General features: G+C 39.5%; 1 protein-coding gene across 4 annotated transcripts in view; it reads left to right on the forward strand.

Annotated features, from left to right (window-relative positions):
* Window positions 1-19,629, forward strand: part of OLFM2 (olfactomedin 2) — a 256,989-nt gene that overhangs the window by 190,230 nt on the left and 47,130 nt on the right. For 3 of the 4 annotated variants that reach the window (XM_087710661.1, XM_087710660.1, XM_087710662.1), the window contains exon 3: window positions 9,768-9,926. In XM_087710661.1, the coding sequence (XP_087566787.1) occupies window positions 9,768-9,926 (159 nt within the window). The remainder of the gene's footprint in view (window positions 1-9,767; window positions 9,927-19,629) is intronic. The other variant, XM_014075710.2, reaches the window with a different exon arrangement.

The following is a 19,629-nucleotide window of genomic DNA, read 5'->3' on the forward strand; positions in this document are numbered from 1 at the left end:
TGCTATTAAAACACTGATTCCTGTAACCTTTAACTGGGCAGAAGAATGCACCATAGGGCAAAACATTTGAACCAAGTTACTTTGAATGGTTTGACTTACAGAATGCATCCAAAATGCAAGATCCGTGAATTGAAATTTGGCAAATTTTACACTACAAACATTGTTGTAAAACAATTTATTACATAATACAAAATGTTATAAAATATTTCCTGTGCTCATGTTTGACTGGGCTACACAGTTCAACATGGGCCATTCTCAAGGCAGATATACCGTAATTTGAATATTTCTCAACTTTTCCAGTAAAGAAACAGTACATTAGAAGCTCTGTCGCTGTCATTGACGAATCTGGTAATGAAATATTTCTGAAATGATGATCCAATGTGGCATAGATTGTCTAGTTTAAAAATTAAAAACTTCATCCATTCACATATTGGAATATCCCTGACCAACTCAAGTGTACAGTAGCTGCCCAGACTAGATTTCCGTGTCTGAAGAATTGAGGTGGGATACCCACTGTTTATAGTACCACATTTGTTGTGATGACTGCAGTTTTTATTTATTTATTTAATTTATTTGTTTCCCATATCTTAATGAAATTGACTCTGGGTAGCTTACAGCATAAAACATTAAAATCATAACATATATCTTTAAAGCAACAAAAATAGAAGTCCCAGTCCAGTTTTCATATATTTTTACACTTCCAACAAGGCTTGATGGATCCATTAATGTTTGGCCAATCCCATCTTATACTTTTCCACCAAAATGCCATTTTTTCTTGATTTGGTCCAATGGTACCAATGGTACCTTGGTACTCAACTGCTTTGAAACTTATTGAGTTTGGTAATCAATGCATTTTAATACAAACATTTTGTCCAGGTACTCAATTTGGTACCCAATTCACAAACTAAAACTTGTCGTTGTCAGCTGCCTTGTGACTCACTACATTATTTCTTATGGGGAAAAAATTGTTTGCTACTCATCATTTTTGGTAGTCATCATGCCTCCCAGAACCAATTAATGATGAGTATCGAGGTAACAGTATAGATTTCAAATGCTCCATCTTTTGTCCTTTCACACAATGCATGGCATGAAGCCATTCATTGTCATTGTGTTATGACATTGCACAAATATTGATAAGTCTTATACTAATAACAATGTATTGCCTTTAATATATGTGACTTGTTAATGATGGTAGCAGTATATTGTACAAAAATAATCATTTTCTTATAAGTCTTATAGGTCTGCCTTTCTACAATATTCAGAATCACCCATACATATCATCCAATTCAGTTTAGTTGACTTCATAGAATTCCTACTTATCTTTCCATGACCAAATGGAAGCATATAGTTGGCAATTATTCAAATATGATAAATATCTATATAGCAATAACAATAGCAGTTAGACTTATATACCGCTTCATAGGGCTTTCAGCCCTTTCTAAGCGGTTTACAGAGTCAGCATATTGCCCCCAACAACAATCCGGGTCCTCATTTTACCCACCTCGGAAGGATGGAAGGCTGAGTCAACCCTGAGCCGGTGAGATTTGAACAGCCGAACTGCAGAACTGCAGTCAGCTGAAGTAGCCTGCAGTGCTGCATTTAACCATTGCCCCACCTTTACATGTGGAAAAAGGAAGGAATTCATACACTATTCTCAAAAGGAATGGAATGTTTCTATAAAATACCTATGTAGGGCAATTATAATGCAGGTTAATTGCTAGTATCATACAGTTTGTATTGTAATAATTTCAATGTCTCATAAAACAGACTACCTTTTTATTGGTTATTTATAGTAATAGTGAAGTAGGAGTGGCTTCAATTCTATTAAAAAAACATGGTGCCTGGGACTGGGACATTCCTGGCAAAACTAGTATTTCATGGAATTTCAATCAGCTTGGAAAAGGCCTATCTCATGAGAAAAAGCAATCTTCATGGCTCAGATAAATCAGAAGCCAGAGGTATTTCCAAGATTCAGTGCTTCCATCAAAATAACAATATAAGTGTAGTAGTGCAAGCCGCATCCTTTTTGTATGTGACACATATTCCGAAGGGGTAGAGCCTGCATCTTGATATCATGACTTGCCTCTGTCCTGCAAATGCCTTGGAAGTTTCATAGCCTGCACCATCCATCCTTTATCTCTGTCTTTTCCAACTTTCTGGATTGACTACTGTCAATTTACCACCTCACCATTTTTCACTGTGTCTCTGTGTTTTTCCTATCCTACTGAAATCCATCATATTCCTTTCAGTTTTGACAGCATATCTACCTCATTCTTATGCTGCCACAAAATTGGGTTGGATACCCCTTCATGCTTCAAAGGATCTGCTGGAAGCATATTCCTGAAAACTTTCAGTGCTCCATTCCTACTTTGTTGTAGTTAACAAAACTCATTAAAGTTTGTAGGGAAACTAATGTCTACTGCAAAAAAAAAAAAAGAACCTAGCAATGGTTCTGCTTTAGGGCTTTCTGGAACCAGGTCATTCACTCAACTCTATGACTTCCAAAAGACATTTGGGGATTGATTAATTGATGTTAGGATCCACTGTATATCTCTGCAACTTCACAGGCACTTTCATCAGTCTCATCTCTGCCTGAAAAGCAAGAGTAATACACTGTAATATCCTAAATATTACATTTCTTTGAAAAGAAGAAATTACTTTTAGAAGCATTTGCTTCCCAGAAACAGCCTATTACACCTATGCATTTACTGGATTATCTCAGTGAATCCCTTGTAAACCCATAAACAAATGCATACAGTTATAAAGGGACAAATTCATGGATTGCGTTGGACTGAGACACTTTTTTGTATTTCTTTATTTCTTTATTTTAAAGTCATTTATAAACTAATTGTGCTGGATGTGTGGCAAGAAGAAAGCTGCCCACTTTGAGAGCTGCCTGTGTGAGTATAGTGTTACACTCATACAGGCAGTAGTGTAGAATGTGAGTGTTAATTGGCTGCCCCCTTCTTTCTTTTTTTAAATATATTTTTATTGCTTATATATAAATATATTGAATGGAGTGTAATTTTCCTGTCATTCCACTTGCCATGAAACGAAGGTAAAAACAAAATAACATATATACTATTTTAAACAGTGCTAGCGTTGGACAGTTATTTTTGGCCATCATATTCTAGAATGCCAACTTATCCATCATTGTAATACCTACTTTCTAATAGATACATAGTATCTCTTTCCATGTCCACCTAACCTGATTCTTTCACATTCCAACTTGTGTTTCTAACCATTGATAGAATCTATTCCATGTAGCATAGTATTCTGTATCTCCTTTATCTTTTATTTTTAGCATTAGTCTCTTCATTTCCGCAGAGACTAGTATCTTCCTTATCGTCTCCTCCTCTGAAGGGATGTTTTCACTCTTCCACTGCTGCACATACACAATTATTGCTGCGGCCAAGGTGTGTAATATTAGGTATATTGTCACTTTATCATAGCCATCTGATATAATGCCTAATAAAAATAATTCTGGGTTAAACTCTATATGTTGCCGAATCATTTTTTCTAACCACATATGAATTTGTATCCAAAATTTCCTTGCAGGTCCACCACATGTGGTAATATGTGCCAGGTATTTGTTTATATTTCCAACAGTTTGGGGATATATTGCTAAACATTTTGGCCAATCTTGTTAGAGGCAGGTGCTACCTATAGAACATTTTATAGAGATTTTCCTTATATGATGTGGCCATTGTCAGTTTCTGATTTATCTTCCAAAACTTTTGCCATTTACTCAAATCTATATTATATCCAAAAAATTTACCCCATATTGTCATCATCTCTTTAACTTGTTCTTCTTCCATTTTGTAATTTAATAAATAATTGTATAGTATATTTATCAATTTGTCATCAGTCCTCACTAATATCTTATCCAATGTTGTTAGTTCTCTATAAAAAACCCATTTTTTCACATCTTTCACATAACACAAGTGTTTCTTCAGGTATGACCACCATTCTAATCACACCCCTTGGTCTTTTAGTTCTAATCTGGTTTTCAATTCACCATTCTCATTTAATATATCCATATAAGAAACGATTTTGTCCATATTTATAAGATTTGGATGTATCAATGCTTCTAAGGTGGAGAGCCAGACTGGTATTTCCCTATAATTTTGTTGTTTAATTTTGTCCCACACTGATAACAATGCATTTCTTACATAATGTCTTTGGAAGTATCAACGTGCTGTGTTTCTCCCATACCAGAGAAACGCACGCCACCCTAGTTGGAGGTAGTGATCCTCCAATAATAATCTTCTATTCCTGAAAATTATCCACTCTTTCACCCACGTGAGTGCAGTTGCTTGATAATACAATTCCCAGTCAAGGAGACCAAAATCTCCTTTCCCTTTTGACTCTTGCAGTAGTTTCAGTTTAATTCTCAGGTTTTTTTCCCCTTGCCAAATGAATTTCAGCATTACTTTATTCAAATCCTCAAAATATTCTTTCTCTAGTCTTATTGATATTGTTTGGGAATAAAAATTAAGTGCTGGACATGTGACAAGAAGGAAGCTGCCCACTTTGAGAGTTGCCTGGATGACTGGAGTGGGAGTGTTAATTGGCAGCCCTTTTCTGATAGCTTGGGCTGGAATTCTCTAGGCTTAGTCACTAGCTGGCTTGGGCTGAACTGGAAATCCCTGGGCTTGATGAAAGAATGTGAAAAAGACCTAGAAGTTATACAGAATGAGGCTGCAAAAGGAAAGTGTGTTAACAATAAAATAGGCTGGGCGTGCTTTGAACACAAACGGATTGAGGTATGGCAGAGCTTCAAATTCATGTACCAATCTGCAGCTTATTTTCTTGAATCACAACAAGGCAAGAGAGTCTGGAAGAAGCCCTATTAAACACAGAGGTCCATCGATAGAATTCCTGTTTTCTAGCTGATCTGTAAATACCTCTCTTATTTCAATCACTTTGCATGCTTCAGAAGGCAGAGACTAAGGAGATTTCCCTTCCTTTCCAACCAACTAGAATGGAAAGGAATGCATTTTCTGCTGCTCAGAGAATTGATGCTGAAAGAACGGAAGTCTTTCCCTGACAAACTCAATTAAGAGCAGGTCCAATTCTTGTTGCTTGCCAATAAGTCAAAATGCATTCTATGCCTGCTTTATTATATAAATGGATCCCACGAAAGATCCAGATAGAACCAAAACAAGCAAGAAGACAGAAATAGTTAGTTTTTAATGAGCTGTGCCACTTTCTTACGGTATATACTGTATGTCTGAATGCTCTTTCGTATATCAGTTTCTTATATAGAGAAGCAGAACCTGAAATATTGAGGTAGTGGAAGTGGCCAATGATCACAGAGACCACAGTCAGCTTCCCTCTGTTCATTTCCTGCTACCATCTGTTTCACAATGGCTGCCATGATGCTTCTTCCTCTGTCATCAATTCTGATTCCACAAAACTCCCTCTGAGAAGCCCAACCCAACCAAGGGTAGTATCTGCAAAATCAATGAGGAGGCTGCTTCCTGGTCTCTTCCTGCACTATGATGTCATTTTGTTTACATGGAAAATGAGGAAGTTAAAATTACAACCACCAAGCAGGCAGCTTAGTAGATGAAAGGGTAGCCTTTGCCGTTGCTGCAGCTAAAACCTGTGAGCTGCCCTGTGATGGGAAAATCTGGGCTCAGCTTTGGAAAGCTAGCATGCCTTACAAGAAGGCCCTTAATTCTAGTTTTTCCCCTTGCATCGCTAGTATGAAATTGGGCTGCGCAGAATTTTAGATTTGAGGCAAAAAGAGCTTCAGAAGGCAAGGGGGATAGATAAGCAGTATCTGTCTGTAACTCCTCAAACCAATGGTGGGATTTATTTATCTATCAGATTTGTAACCGCCATAATCAAATCTGATTTTCAGCTATGAATAAGAGTAGTATGTGACAACACAAACCCAACCCAACTTAAATAAATCCTCCCCAATAAAACACAAAATTAAGAACTACACCTGTAACATATAAATCATTTAAGATATCGAACAAGGCAATACAACATTGATACCTACAGTAGTGCATAGATCACAATCACTCAGGCCTTTAGAAGAGCTCCATTTTTAATAATGTCCGAATAGGCAGCAGTGTGGGAGCAAGTCTGATTTGTTGTAACAAATGAACACTCCCATTGAAAAATAACAACTACAAAGCTAAGTCTCTCTCATCTTGTGGAATGAAGAACAAACTAAGTTTCTCCTGGGATTTATGGATCAGGTGGATTAATTCTAGTTGGTGGTGGTAGATCTGAAGATACTAGGCCATATAGGGCTTTGTAGATTAGAAACAGCACTTGGAATTGCATTTTGGAAACCCACCAGAAGCCATGCAGAGCCTACAACATTGGCTTCATATGTTAATAACGAACACTGCTAGTTAACAAATGGATTGTTGCATTCAGCAGCAGCTGGACCTTCTGGATAGTCTTCAAAGGCAGATTCCTGTGGAGCACATTATAATAGTCCAAACAAATAGATATAAAGAAATGAAATTACTGTTGGGAGAGCCTTTCATCCCAACTGAGCCTCAACTGGCACATTAGCCAATGTTGGGCAAAATCCCTATGCTGCCATAGCCTCCACCAGTCTGCCCAACAGTAACAACAAGTCCAGGAGCCTCCCATCCCGCAAGACATAGCCCTACCCTTCAATTATCAAAAGATCATACTGAGGTAGGAGAGCATCTAGATATACAAACAGCAACAAGTCTTGTTTCACTTCAACGTCAACATGTTTCATTCCATCTACATCCTAATTGCCTCCAGAGAGTGGAATAAAGACATAGATGTCCTCTCCTGCACTGATGATATACAAGCATCAGTGTATTGATACTATATAGATTGCTTCCCCCAGAACTAAACTCTGGGCACCCCACAAAGGAGCATTTACCAGAACAATCTCTCTTTCCCCACCACCACTGAGAGCCCATTAAGACAAGAATAAAAAACAGCATCAAGCAATGATTCCAGTCCTAGCCCTCCCTGGGGTCTGAGAGAACACCATGGTCAATTATATCAAAGGCTAATAAGAGGTATAAAAGGAATAAGAGGAGCAGACTATCCCCATTTAAATCACCAAAGAGCAAACAATGTCATCTCCATCACATATCTAGGTTTGAACCCTGGCTGGAAGTTCCCAGATAAATTGTTTCTCTTAGGACACTCTATAGTTGCCTCCAACCTTACCAATAAAGGGAATGTCACAAACTGTGTGTTAGCTGCCAAAAACAGGCAAACTAGTCACTGGCAAAAAACCCAAATCTATCCAGAATCCATCCAAATCAATGAGACCTATGGGGGATATCTTCTAACAGTCCCCTTTATTCCACAGAAATCAGACATGACAGTTAATTTCATATGAACCAGAAAATGATCTGGCTATGGCAAAGATCTAAGAGAAGTATCTTCCATATTGAGATTCACTACATACTACATCAGAGAAGAAAATAAGGTCCAAGATGTCACCATCTCAAAGTATTAAATCAGACTAAGCCTATAGAGGTCAAAAACTGTACCCAGATTCATCCCCAGGACCTAGAGGTTGAAATCATCCAATACCAAAAGGCCAATGGATTCAAGAGACCAGTCTTATTGCTAGGAGAATGACCTTCCTACGTATCAGTATTATCAAAGTGCATCATAATACAATTGCATAAATGTATTTGGCATAATCGATAACAATAGTTGGCAATATTGACAATAGTTGGCAATAATTAAGCAAAGCCCAAAAACGTATCTTTCCTGTTCTTTTCTAGGAAAGTTTCTTGTTCACATGCATGTTAAGAACAAATGGTATTTTAAATTTTACCAAAAATTCCTCATTTCCTCCAGTCTCACATTTTAGACAATAACAAGATAATTACTGACTTCCCGAAAACACATCTGTATCAAAAGGGATTTCCAAGTTCCCATCTGGGCTATTCCTGGCTGGGCCAGAGTGACCCAAGCTTGTCAGCAAAAAGCTGTTCCCATTAGTATTTGTCCAGCCTAAACAAGCAAAATAGATAGGTATTGTGAGATCTTATTCAAAATGGAATCTGTCGGGTTCATTCTTTTTACACAAATAATTCAAATCTCATCCCAATTCTTACATTTAATATGCCCAAATCTGAGTCTGGTGTTTCTTCTTGGTCCTTAGATTTTGTCAGGTGCAAAAGACCAGGTCCATGACCTCCATACATGAAGGTACAATTAAACTGATTTATTGTTAAATGCACAGGAATCAATTTAGCTAATAGTCAGCACCTGCTTGGAGTCAGATAAGTGTTAATAATTTGGGAGGGGGGGTAAGGGTGGACAGTCTAATTATGGCTAAGTAGGGATTCTAGGCTGTTGCCTCTTTTAACTCTGCCCCCAGGTTCTGTCACTCCTTCTCCTATAGATTTAACATATTGAGGTTATAGCTGTCATGCCCCAAACCAAGAATGACACATGGTGATTCTTCCAAGCTGAGTTCTTTATTGATTCACATCTATACACAAACTCTTTCCAGATTGAAGACTCCATTATCTGCATCTACAATATATTCTGTGAACTATTAGGAAGGGGCTGTCTTCACCTTCTTTCTCCCGCACATAAAATCTGGACTGAGTTGCCTCTTACTTTTCTGGAATTCACCCCCTCCCTGCATTCCATTACAATAGTTAATTCCAAAAGAATCTAGAAAACATATAAAGCTACCAGCCTAGCATGGTCATCCAAACTGAAAGCATCATTGGATGGACTAAGTTGACTTTATGGACTACCTTATTGTAAAGGTTACATAAGCAAAATCTTGCGAATTTAAAAGAACATTTCTCCTCCATTCCCTTTGCAGCCCAAGAAGCTAAATTTCAATCCCTTGTGAGATATATGCCCTACTGCATTCCTTCTGTGAGTTAAGCTACCTCTTAAATGACCAGAGGGAATGATCTCTGGTTATTGTGCTTCCCCCTTTCTTCCAAGGTCATTCTCACACATCATTACAAAAATGGAAATCATGATAAAGTGATGCTGCACATATCCTCCTATAAAAAGACAATGATGATAAGGAATTGGGATATGTACAAAATGGGGGAAAAATATCTTTTGCTTCAAGTTTGGAACAAAGAGACACCCAGAACATTACAATTTGCCCATGTTCCAGTGCCTATGCTTTTGTTGGAGCCAAATCCAGATCATATTTTGCCCTCTGCGATGGAAGTGGTGGACTCCTTCCTTAACATGTCTCCTTCCTGCAAAGGCGAATGTTTAAAGGAGCATTGTCTTTCCCCTTCTCCGCTTTTCATCAGCATTCGGCTCCATCTGTTTCCATTATCATCCATATTTCATGGGTGCAAAGCAGGCAAAAGGAGCTGGAATTCCAGCTGGTGCTGCAGACGGCAGGTTTCGACTCAGGTCCCAGAGGAGGATGCTTCATTCTGAGCTTATTGAACCAGGAATATGAAACAATCTGGTCTGTAAAGCGTATTGGGGGATGATCTGGAAAAAAAAAAGTAGTGGAAGGATCCTGCTTGCCTCACTTTTGATTCATCCTGTTACAGATTCTGCCTAGGTGTCAGCTGTGGATTGGTCCCAAGTAGGACATCTGTCATTTAGTTAAGGGGAAATATCAGTAAATTTGCTCCAAAATTATTGGGTTCAAAAATGCCCCTTCATCCATTAGCATGCAAAATGTCTTTGAGGTAGAGAGTTGTCTGAGTTCTACTGGCTTTCTTTGATCCCATAAAAGGATCCAAACAATGAACTGAAGCATCCTGTCAATCTAATGTCACTATTCTTTCTCCATTGAGCAGGTACAGAACATCTCCCAATCCATGGAAGTGCTGGATCTTCGGACCTACCGGGACTTGCAATATGTCCGCAATACAGAATCATTGATGAAAGGACTGGATTCTAGGCTAAAAGTGGCCACTGAGGGTCAAAAAAATCTGAATGTCAAAAGTTTCCAGGTAACTCTTTGCATGCCCCCCACCCCCTACCTCCCCCGTTGCAAGTGGAGGGGAAAATGTTTGTGCAGGATCGGAGCAAATCTATGCAAATCTGTCCACTGTTTTCATAACTCTTCATTTTGTGTCATAGGCTTGATTCGACCCCAGTTTCACATGCATTTTTCTATTCATTTCTTTTACTAAAATTACTTTTTTTTTTTTTTTTACTCTGGAGTGCACTCTTGCAAACATTGTTTCCTTAATATTATTTATCCTTGTGTGCAGTTTGCTGGGACTGCATGCATTTCTATGCTTAATTGTTTTGAGATGCAAAACATGGGGCAATATTCTAGAAAGTATATATTTCGGTGTTTACTGCACTCTGGTTCTTAGTGTAGTTGGAAAGATGTCATTTTATAGTATAAATATTCAATGAATTTCATGTATTCTTACTGAGGAATTTAATTATGATGGTTAATAATTATACTGTTTCAAAGTCAATCTCCATAGCATTCAGTTTTAGACCAACCTGATTTTGGTTCAAAATAAACTTGTGATATCTGGGATTAGAGACCTGGTAAGAAAGAGCTTGCTTGGATTTTGCCATTTTGGCATTAAATTGAAGGTGATCTCAAGAATAGTTTTCAATTATGAGTTTGCATATAGTTAAATATAATTCATAAGGATTGATGGGAAAGAAGCTGTCTTGTACTTATTAACTGTCCTTGATCACATCCATCTTCATGATCAAGTGATTATTCTGGAGAAAAAAATCATTTGGGGCATGGAGCAGATGGGAAGGAGAAATGAAATGCTAATCAGTGTGCAGCTAATATCAGTTAGGAGTGCCAGTAGCTTCATAGAATGGACTCATTTGCATAACCTTTTCAAAATTGACAGTGTTACTTACGTCCCTAAGAAACCACGATAGATAAAGAAGTAACATTAGGCCAAACAAGAGGAAGGATTTTGCCAATTATATGAGAGCTGTTTAAGACTAGAATGGGTTGATCTTAACAAGGAAGGAAATTGGTTTTGCTTCAGGTAACTTAGGCAAATGCTGAAGTTGCTTTGAGGCTGAAGTTTAAAGTGCAGCTACTGTATCTTATTCATAGCATTTTAAAGTAATCTTGATAATATCTCCCATTTGTAACCTCCTGTGTCTTCCTGTTGCTTCTTCCATTTTTTCCCTCTTCCCCCCCAAAATAAAAAATGGCTAAAGAAAAAAAAAGAGAGAGATTAGGTCCACAATGCACTTTGATTGGTGGTATGCAGAGACCAAAGTCTGAAAGAACCCCCAGGGAATGTTAGGCAGGATTATTGATTGTAGATTACAGCATTTATAACCCATTTTTGGTACCATTTTTATACCAATGGAAAACAAGAGTGCTTGCTCTGCAGACTATGGGCATTCTTATAATATATTGGGAAAATGGATTTGTTATACAGATACTCCTCAACGTAGGACTGCATTTGAGCTCAAAATTTCTGCTGTTAAGTAAGACATTTGTTTAAAAGGTTTTGCCCCATTTTACAATTTTTCGTGCCACTGTTGTTAAGTGAATTGCTGAAGTTGATAATGTTCAGTGAATCCTGCTTCCCCATTGACGTGGCTTGTCGGAAGGTCGCAAAAGGGGATCACATGACCTTGGGACACCACAACGGTCTTAAGTATGAACCAGCTGCCAAGTATGAACCAGCTGCCAATTTTGATCGCATGGTAATGGGGATGCTGCAAAGGGAGTAACATGTTTTCACTTTTTTCAGTGCTGTTGCAACTTTGAATAGTAACTAAATGAATGGTTGTAAGTTGAGGACCATATAGGGCAGCTTCTTGGCATATCAAGGTTGTGAATTAATTAGGATCTTATCTATCTCTCTTTTAATGGGGTATGTTACCTAGAGTGAGCAGATGCATTTGCTCTGGAAGTGGGAGAGAGACTCCCTTTTGGAATACTTCTGTTATGTTTCTGAGAATTGATTTTGGAGACTCTATTTAGCCTATGAACATAAATCTATTGAAGCAGATGAAGTCTGTTTTGCAGTTATGCAGCCTGAGTTCCTAGGGCTGGATTGGGCCTCTGAAATACTTGGGTGCAGTCTCTGAAAGAACTGCAAAAGTTAGTCATCAAAGTTTAATTTTTAATATGCCCAAGGAGAAGAGATACATGAATAAGAAATCAAATATCAACTATATTTAATTTTAATTAAGGGGAAATATTATTCATGTGTCCCCCCAGTGATACACCCTTGTGGGTGTATGTCCCACCTCACCCCCAGTAGCACACCTCTGGAAAGCCAAATGCATCCTTTGGCACAGAAAACGTTCTATATTCCAGCTATCAGTAGTAGGTTGCAAGCAGTACGCCCAGGTACGGGCGTACTGGTGCATGCCAGGAGCACTGGGTACCATTCTGGTATGGTGCTCCGGACAGCCCGCCTGCCATCGTTCCTTACCTGTATTTGAAGGAAATGGGTCATCTTCACATGCGCAGCATACAGCGCCTGCACAACAGTCCATCAAGCAGCTGGAGTGTCATACAGGCATCACAGGAGGTAAGGATGCATGCGGGCACTGCGCGCATTCATGTGGTGGCCCCAGAGCACCATTGCACCGTACCAGTTGCAACGGGATCCGGAACCCACCACTGCCAGCTATATTTAGCTTTGGAACTGCCAGATGTTGTGGCAATGTGTTATATGGTTTAACAATATCTGTGTAGCAGAACTCCACATGCAGAAATTCTCTGATTTATGTACACAGTATACATATGTAATAACCTTTCCTCCCCACCCCCAACAAGGTCGATGCATTCTTTAAAGAATACATTTGTGCTTGCTCTCAAATATGGATCATAATGGGGCAAGGCAATCACATCTACGTTTTGCCCAATTAGTACTCCTTTCCAGCTGCTCAGAAAATGGAGGCTGTATGCTTAAACCCATATCACAGGTGCACAGGCTAGAAATGAGTCCTGAAGGAGAAGGGATTGGAAGAAAGAACATTCTGCTCATCATGTATATGGGACATCAGAAATTCACACATAGACACCGTGAATTTCAGCTTACAGGAAGAACTGATTTATTAGCTTGGTTTTCTCAGGCAGAGCCAGATGATGTAACAGTCTGAAGTCCATTGCCCAGCTCTTCATTCTTTATTTAAACACGCCCAATGTTTTCATCTCAGAAATTATCTATAACCATACAAGGGAGGGCTTCAGGAACTGAAACCAAATTCCAATCCTATTAATGCTGTATTTTCTGTCCATGGAACAGTGTTAGTGTTATCTGCACGAATATCTGTGTACTGATTTTTTTCTACAGTCACGAAGGGACAGATCAAAGGAGGATACATTTCTATACACAAAACTAGTTTTTGCTTAATTTTCAAGGGGACCTTATGGTATGAACCTTTTAAAAGCAAATGTGTTCACAGGGAGTAGAAATCGGAGTTGGAGGCAGTCCCTCTCTCCATATATTGCAAACACATACTTTGCTGAACCGTCATCTTCAATCACTTGAGTAACATTGGAGGAAATAACTCAGAGGGGAGACTTTCCCTCTTCTTTCTATGGGTCCCCCACTGCCCACTGCTTGGGCCAGGGAGATGGATGGGGATTGAAGAATCAGATGGAGATTTCCTGTAGGCTGAATCTAGTCCTTAAGCTGAACGTCCATCACTTCTAAATCCAGAAGTTAGGAATCATACCTGGAAAACAATGTGAATTAGAAAGGAATTAGCCTGATTCATGAGCAGGAAAATAATTCCTTTCCAGATGAGTTTTTTTAAGGATAATCTCCTATCCCCCACAGCTGAGCTGTTGATATGCAAGGCATTTGGTGATGTTCAAACCCTGCTGATTTATTCCCCAGAGAGACAGAAATCTTATGGCCATGTTGACACCTTTTCTTGCTGTGAAATACAACCAAGGGAGATGTAGGTATGAGCTGCCTGGCCTTGGATTTGACAGCTGCAGGAGACAAGACATTGATTAAACATTGGAGCACTAGCAGACAGTTGGGCTAGTTTTAATGTCATCATGCAGGTGGTGAGTCTCAGACACCAGTGGGCAATGCAGCAAAGAAATATGGCTGAGAAATAGGGAACTTTGAGACAATTTGGGACAACAAGTGGAGGGACTAAGCATGCTTCATTCCTACAAAACAGCTGCTCAAGGGTAATTTGAAAGATTGCAAGGGAGGCAATTGCTGAAGCCCCCAATAAAGCTGTTTATTAAGGAGATGGAGCAGTGATGTCAGGTCAATAGGAAATAATCTCGCTGGGAATTAAAGGCTGGGAGACAAAATTAGAGAAACACAATGGCCATTTCAAGGAACAGTTAAATAATTCAAGTGGTAATGATTGTGCAACATCACTTTGGCATTATCTTGAACATCTAAAAGAAACCGGTGATTTGCAGACAAGGGGCATTAAATGAGAGCACAAGTTGAGCCATCTGCTTTTTAAATAGCAGAATGGCCCTATCAGCGAACCCGATGGAGAGCAATTTAACACATTTGTTTCACTCTTTGAGCATGTCACTTGAGCACTGTGGACAACAGAATTTGGGAGAACCTGGTGGGATTAAGTTCCACATTCATCAGTGAGATCAGCAGAAGGGAATGGGAAGTTTATTTAAAAATGGTGATGAGCAGTTTCACCTGTAGATTATCAGGTTCATTCTCTCAATCATTTGATCACCTGATTCTAGAGGCTAAAAATCTCTTCTGCTCAAGATTTTGGCACTAATCAGTGGTAATCCTGAGAGACTGCCTCCTGCCAATTACCTCCCAAAGACTGATTCGATCGCACAGACTTGGCCTCCTCCGGATTCCATCTGCCAGCCAATGCTGGCTGGCGACCCCCCGGGGGAGAGCCTCCTCTGTTGCAGCTCCGGCCCTCTGGAACGAGCTCCCCGTGGAAATCCGGACCCTTACTACCCTCCCGGCCTTCCGTAAAGCTACTAAGTCCTGGCTGTTCTGGCAGGCTGGGGGCTGTTGAAGTATCCAGCCCCACTTCATCTGTGAATGTTGTCGTATTTTAAATTGTTGTATTGTCTTGTATTGTCTTATTTATCCCCTTTCCCTGTTTTATTGTAAGCCGCCCGGAGTCCTTCGGGAGTGGGCGGCATACAAAACCAATAAATGAATAAATTAATGAATAATCAGTTGTAGACAGTCCTGAGCTAGATGGACCATAACTGTTAATTTAGTTTAGGATAAAGCAGCATGCCAAGTATTGGAGTAATTAACAGCAGATTGAGGAATAGAAAATTATTCCAGATTCTCATTAAACATCTCCCTAGTTTTGGTTTGGCTGTGTTTCAGAGTTAGAAGCAACACATTAGGAACCTTCCACTGTTCCAGGATTGTTATTTTTCTTATTGCTAAATTCTGTTTCAATGCATATTGTATGTGCTCAGTTTGCAACAGTTTCTATTCCTTCATGTCTTTTCCATTAGCACTTCAACATTACCAGACTGATGTGAAAAAGGCAATGCTACAGTAATTATCAGTTGGTAATTATCAATTGTAAATAAAACAAGGGTGGGAAAGTTGTGATTCTCCAAATATTGTTAAGCTATAACTTCAAGTATTCCTCCCTATATTGATGATGCTGATTTGAACTTCTAACAACCTCAGTTAAGCAGTTTGTGAGAACCACAGGCTATCATTGGAGGGCATTTCTGTATATGTCCATTATTGTGCCAAAAGTTGTGGGACATGTGGACATGTCACATTTATCCAGGAAAAAAAAAGGACAGGCTACATTGCTGTTCGGTGCATTTCAACTCTGGGAATTGTTAGCAATGGCTATGCTGGTTGAGAACTCTGGGAATTGAAATCCGTATGTGAGCAGGTTATCGAAGCTGAGAAAGGCTAGCAGAATTTGTGGGAGATGAAATTGAGATGATTTGTTTACCAGTATGGTTCCCTGGCAAAAAAAATATGATACAAGATGTATTCAGATCTCACTGTTGCTTAATGAATTTTAGAATTTCTTTGTGCATCATATGAACGTCAAACTCAGATCAGAAGCTTGACAATGCAACCTATGGGAGCTGCAATATTGTTATCTCTGGTAGCCCTTAATGTATTTTTGTGGATACCAGGGCTGAAATGTTGATGTTTTATGGATTTATTATTGTGAGATATGGGAAAAATAAAGGCAGGAAAGATTTTTCTACTTTTCTGCACCTTCTATTTTCTTTTTAAATTTGTATTTGTTTTTACTGTTTATAATTACTGTACTCTAAATATAATCCTTAATAAAATCACTATTTAAAAAGGGGAGAATTACTGGGTTTTGGTAAGTGTACCTGCTATTTAAAATTTGCATTTTCTAGCAGACTGCCATCTTGCCAGGACCAAACTCCCACTTAACAAAAGGATGGGGAGGAGGGGTGGCTGTAGGTTTAGGTTTATTGGATTTATATGCCGCCCTTCTCCCAAGGACTCAGGGCGGTGTACAACATAAAAGAAAACACATATTACAAAAATTAAAAGGGACATTAAATAAAGTACCCCCCAAAAAACCCCAATTGATATTTACAATAAAAAATAAAAAATTGAATTAAAATTAACAACCAAAATAATCCTATATTTTATTCTATACAGGCCAGACTGGCTTGCTGGAAAAGCCAACTTTTTAGGGCGCGTCGGAAGGACCAGAGGTCGGGGATTATGCGAAGCTCCTGGGGGCAGCTCATTCCAGAGGGAAGGCGCTCCCACAGAGAAGGCTCTCCCCCTGGGGGTCTCTAGCAGACACTGTCTGGCTGACGGCACCCTGAGGTGGCCAACTCTGTGGGATTGCACTGGACAGTGGGAGGCTACTGGTGGCAGTAGGTGGTCTTGCAGGTATCCTGGGCCTAAGCCATGGAGTGCTTTAAAGGTCATAATTAGTGCCTTGAATCGCACCCGGAAGACAACCGGCAACCAGTGCAGACCACCTAAAAGGGGTGTAACATGGGAGCACCTAGGTGCCCCCATGATAACCTGCGTAGCCACATTCTGGACCAGTTGAAGCCTCCGGGTGCTCTTCAAGGGCAGCCCCATGTAGAGACTGTTACAGTAGTCCAGGCGAGAAAGGATGAGGGCATGAGTGACTGTGCACAGAGCATCCCAATCCAGAAAGGGGTGCAACTGACGTATTAGGTGAACCTGGTAAAAGGCCCCCCTGGTCATGGCCATAGGAGGATCTATGGTGCTATGTGGCTTTACTATATTTGGAAATAATGTAATCCACCTTTTCAAAAGGACCAAAGGAACTCTTGGCCCATCACATTCATATGACTTACATACATAGAGCATCATCTGAATCATTGAAGTGACTCTTGACTTGTAGAAGTATGTGAGTACTGACTTTCTGCATTGGAAGGTGGGTTTTTGTTTTTTTTACAGCAAGTAGGATCTGGAGTGGCTATAATGCTTTCAGGCTGGCCTTCCCCTAGAGTGGGAGAATATGCTGAGGAAGGTTAGCTGGCAAATTGATTGCTTTGCTTCGAAAATGGTTAATATGCTGAAGAAGGTGAGCTGGTAAATTGATTGCTTTGCCTTCGAAAGGGTTGCTCTTGATAATCTCAGTTTGCAGAGCTGACTCATGAATCAGCCAAGGGAATATCATCTCCGCAATTAAAACCCAAGCAAATCAACACAGTCCTTTCCCCCTCCCTCAAGACACCTGCAGGGAGAGGTTGGCACTGCTGATAAATGAGCACAGACCATCCACATTCTGGGCCTTTTGCCATTCAATTACCTTTCCTGGTAATTTTTCAAGTTTAGCCAGGGTGATTATAGCCATTTGCTGAGAATAATGGGCATCTGGTTTATGTTTGGTTGAGAGGGGAGTAGCGAGCTAGAGTGTCCTAATGACAGCTAAGGGAGAGCTGGCTGCTCTGAAAGTCTCTCTTGATTAAACCCCAGGCTGCCAGAATCTATATTCCCCTCCATTTATGTCTGCCATTCTGTGTTACATTTGATTGCCTGCAAGGCTATGATTAGCTCGGGGTCAGCCCTTAAAGTAAGCTATAGGGAAAGGAGAAGGAAGGGCAAGTTTCCTGTGCCACTAGAAGATAGTTAAGGTAATAGTCTCAGGATATCCAACCATCTGAAGATTTGAGCAACATGGTTAACATTTTACCATCCTTCTGTTCCTCAATCAGCTTTTCCTTACTCAGTTGACTTCCAGCTTTCACTCTTGACTGGCCCTACATTGGAAACAACCCATAGGCTACATACTTTCACCATCTTAACTGTGGTCCTCCTGGGCACCTGGAGTGGGCAGGACCATTTTATGTTAGGGAACTGGGGGAATTTTATTTATTAATCAAATTTATATGGCTTCCCATCTCACAAAAAATGGCCCTATGTAGTGTACCACAATCGAATATATAAAAATATACAAAAACAATCATTATAACAATATTTAAAAAAATAATTTTTAGGAATTAAAATATTATTAAAAGTTTAAAATATACAAACCACAAGGCATGGGGAGAGGGAATATATGAAACACAGTGGAGCCATCTAAACATGTCTCTGGTTCCCTGGGACTCCCAGGCTGGTGACATAAGGTCATACTGATTCTTCCCAAATATTCAATGAGTGTTCCAACTAACACACTCCAGTGATATTTTGGTATTACTAGCTATACATCTAATCAAGTATGGCGTAAAGGCAAAATAGCCTCTTCTAGGTTGGAAACAATAGCAGTAGACTTATATACCGCTTCATAGGGCTTTCAGCCCTCTCTAAGTGGTTTACAGAGAGTCAGCATATTGCCCCCAACAATCTGGGTCCTCATTTTACCCACCTCGGAAGGATGGAAGGCTGAGTCAACCCTGAGCCGGTGAGATTTGAACCGCTGAACTGCTGATCTAGCAGTAGCCTGCAGTGCTGCATTTAACCACTGCGCCACCTCGGCTCTTTCAATGGGTTATATTCATCCCATATAAATTCCTTGAGGCACTTTAGACACTAGCAGACAAATTGATCTCTTGAGATCATTCCTACTGCTAGATCTCATATCTTCATCATTAATTTTTTTTCTCTTTTAACCCATATCAATAAGATGATCTCATGACTAAATTAAAATTTAAGTCTCGATCAATCTCTAGAATACAAACTTACCTACATCACTTTTTAAGTATGAGTAACAGCTAATAATCCACTCTTATATGATTGCTCAGAACATTCACTATCTCTGTCAGATTTCCAGATCAAGTCTAAAGAAATTAAAATAGCAGAAAGGTTTTGTACATCAAGGTCAGTCCAACAGTGTCCTTCCATTCATAAAAAGTTATCTGAACAAGAAGTTTTAGGAAGGTAACATGTTGCCTCTGAAACCAAATATTTGGCCATCCTCTGGCAACCTTTAACAAGTACACTTACACAAGGATATGCTGTTGCATTGTGACTCACAAATGGTCAAGCGGTTTGCTCACATAGCCAGATTGATAAAACAAAAAATGTCTAATCCCAAATGGTAGGAGGAAGCCAGTTAACTCAAGCTGACCTGTGATAACTGATAACTACATTTATTTAAACTTAGTGTGATTATAAATGATTTTTTGCTGCCAAATTCAATTTTCTCTAATGTAAGTTGCAGGCTGCTTATCTAGCATATGTGTGGCCACTTGAAAGGATTTATCTGGATAGCATCCTTGCCACTATCAATGCTGCAGACCATCCCAAAAAAACTAGCCTGTATTGGGTCATGCTCAGA

Source organism: Thamnophis sirtalis, unplaced genomic scaffold, assembly GCF_051295495.1.
Source record: "Thamnophis sirtalis isolate CommonGarterSnake01/CBP01778 unplaced genomic scaffold, rThaSir2_p1.2 scaffold_3, whole genome shotgun sequence".
In the NCBI taxonomy this organism is placed as follows: domain Eukaryota; kingdom Metazoa; phylum Chordata; class Lepidosauria; order Squamata; family Natricidae; genus Thamnophis; species Thamnophis sirtalis.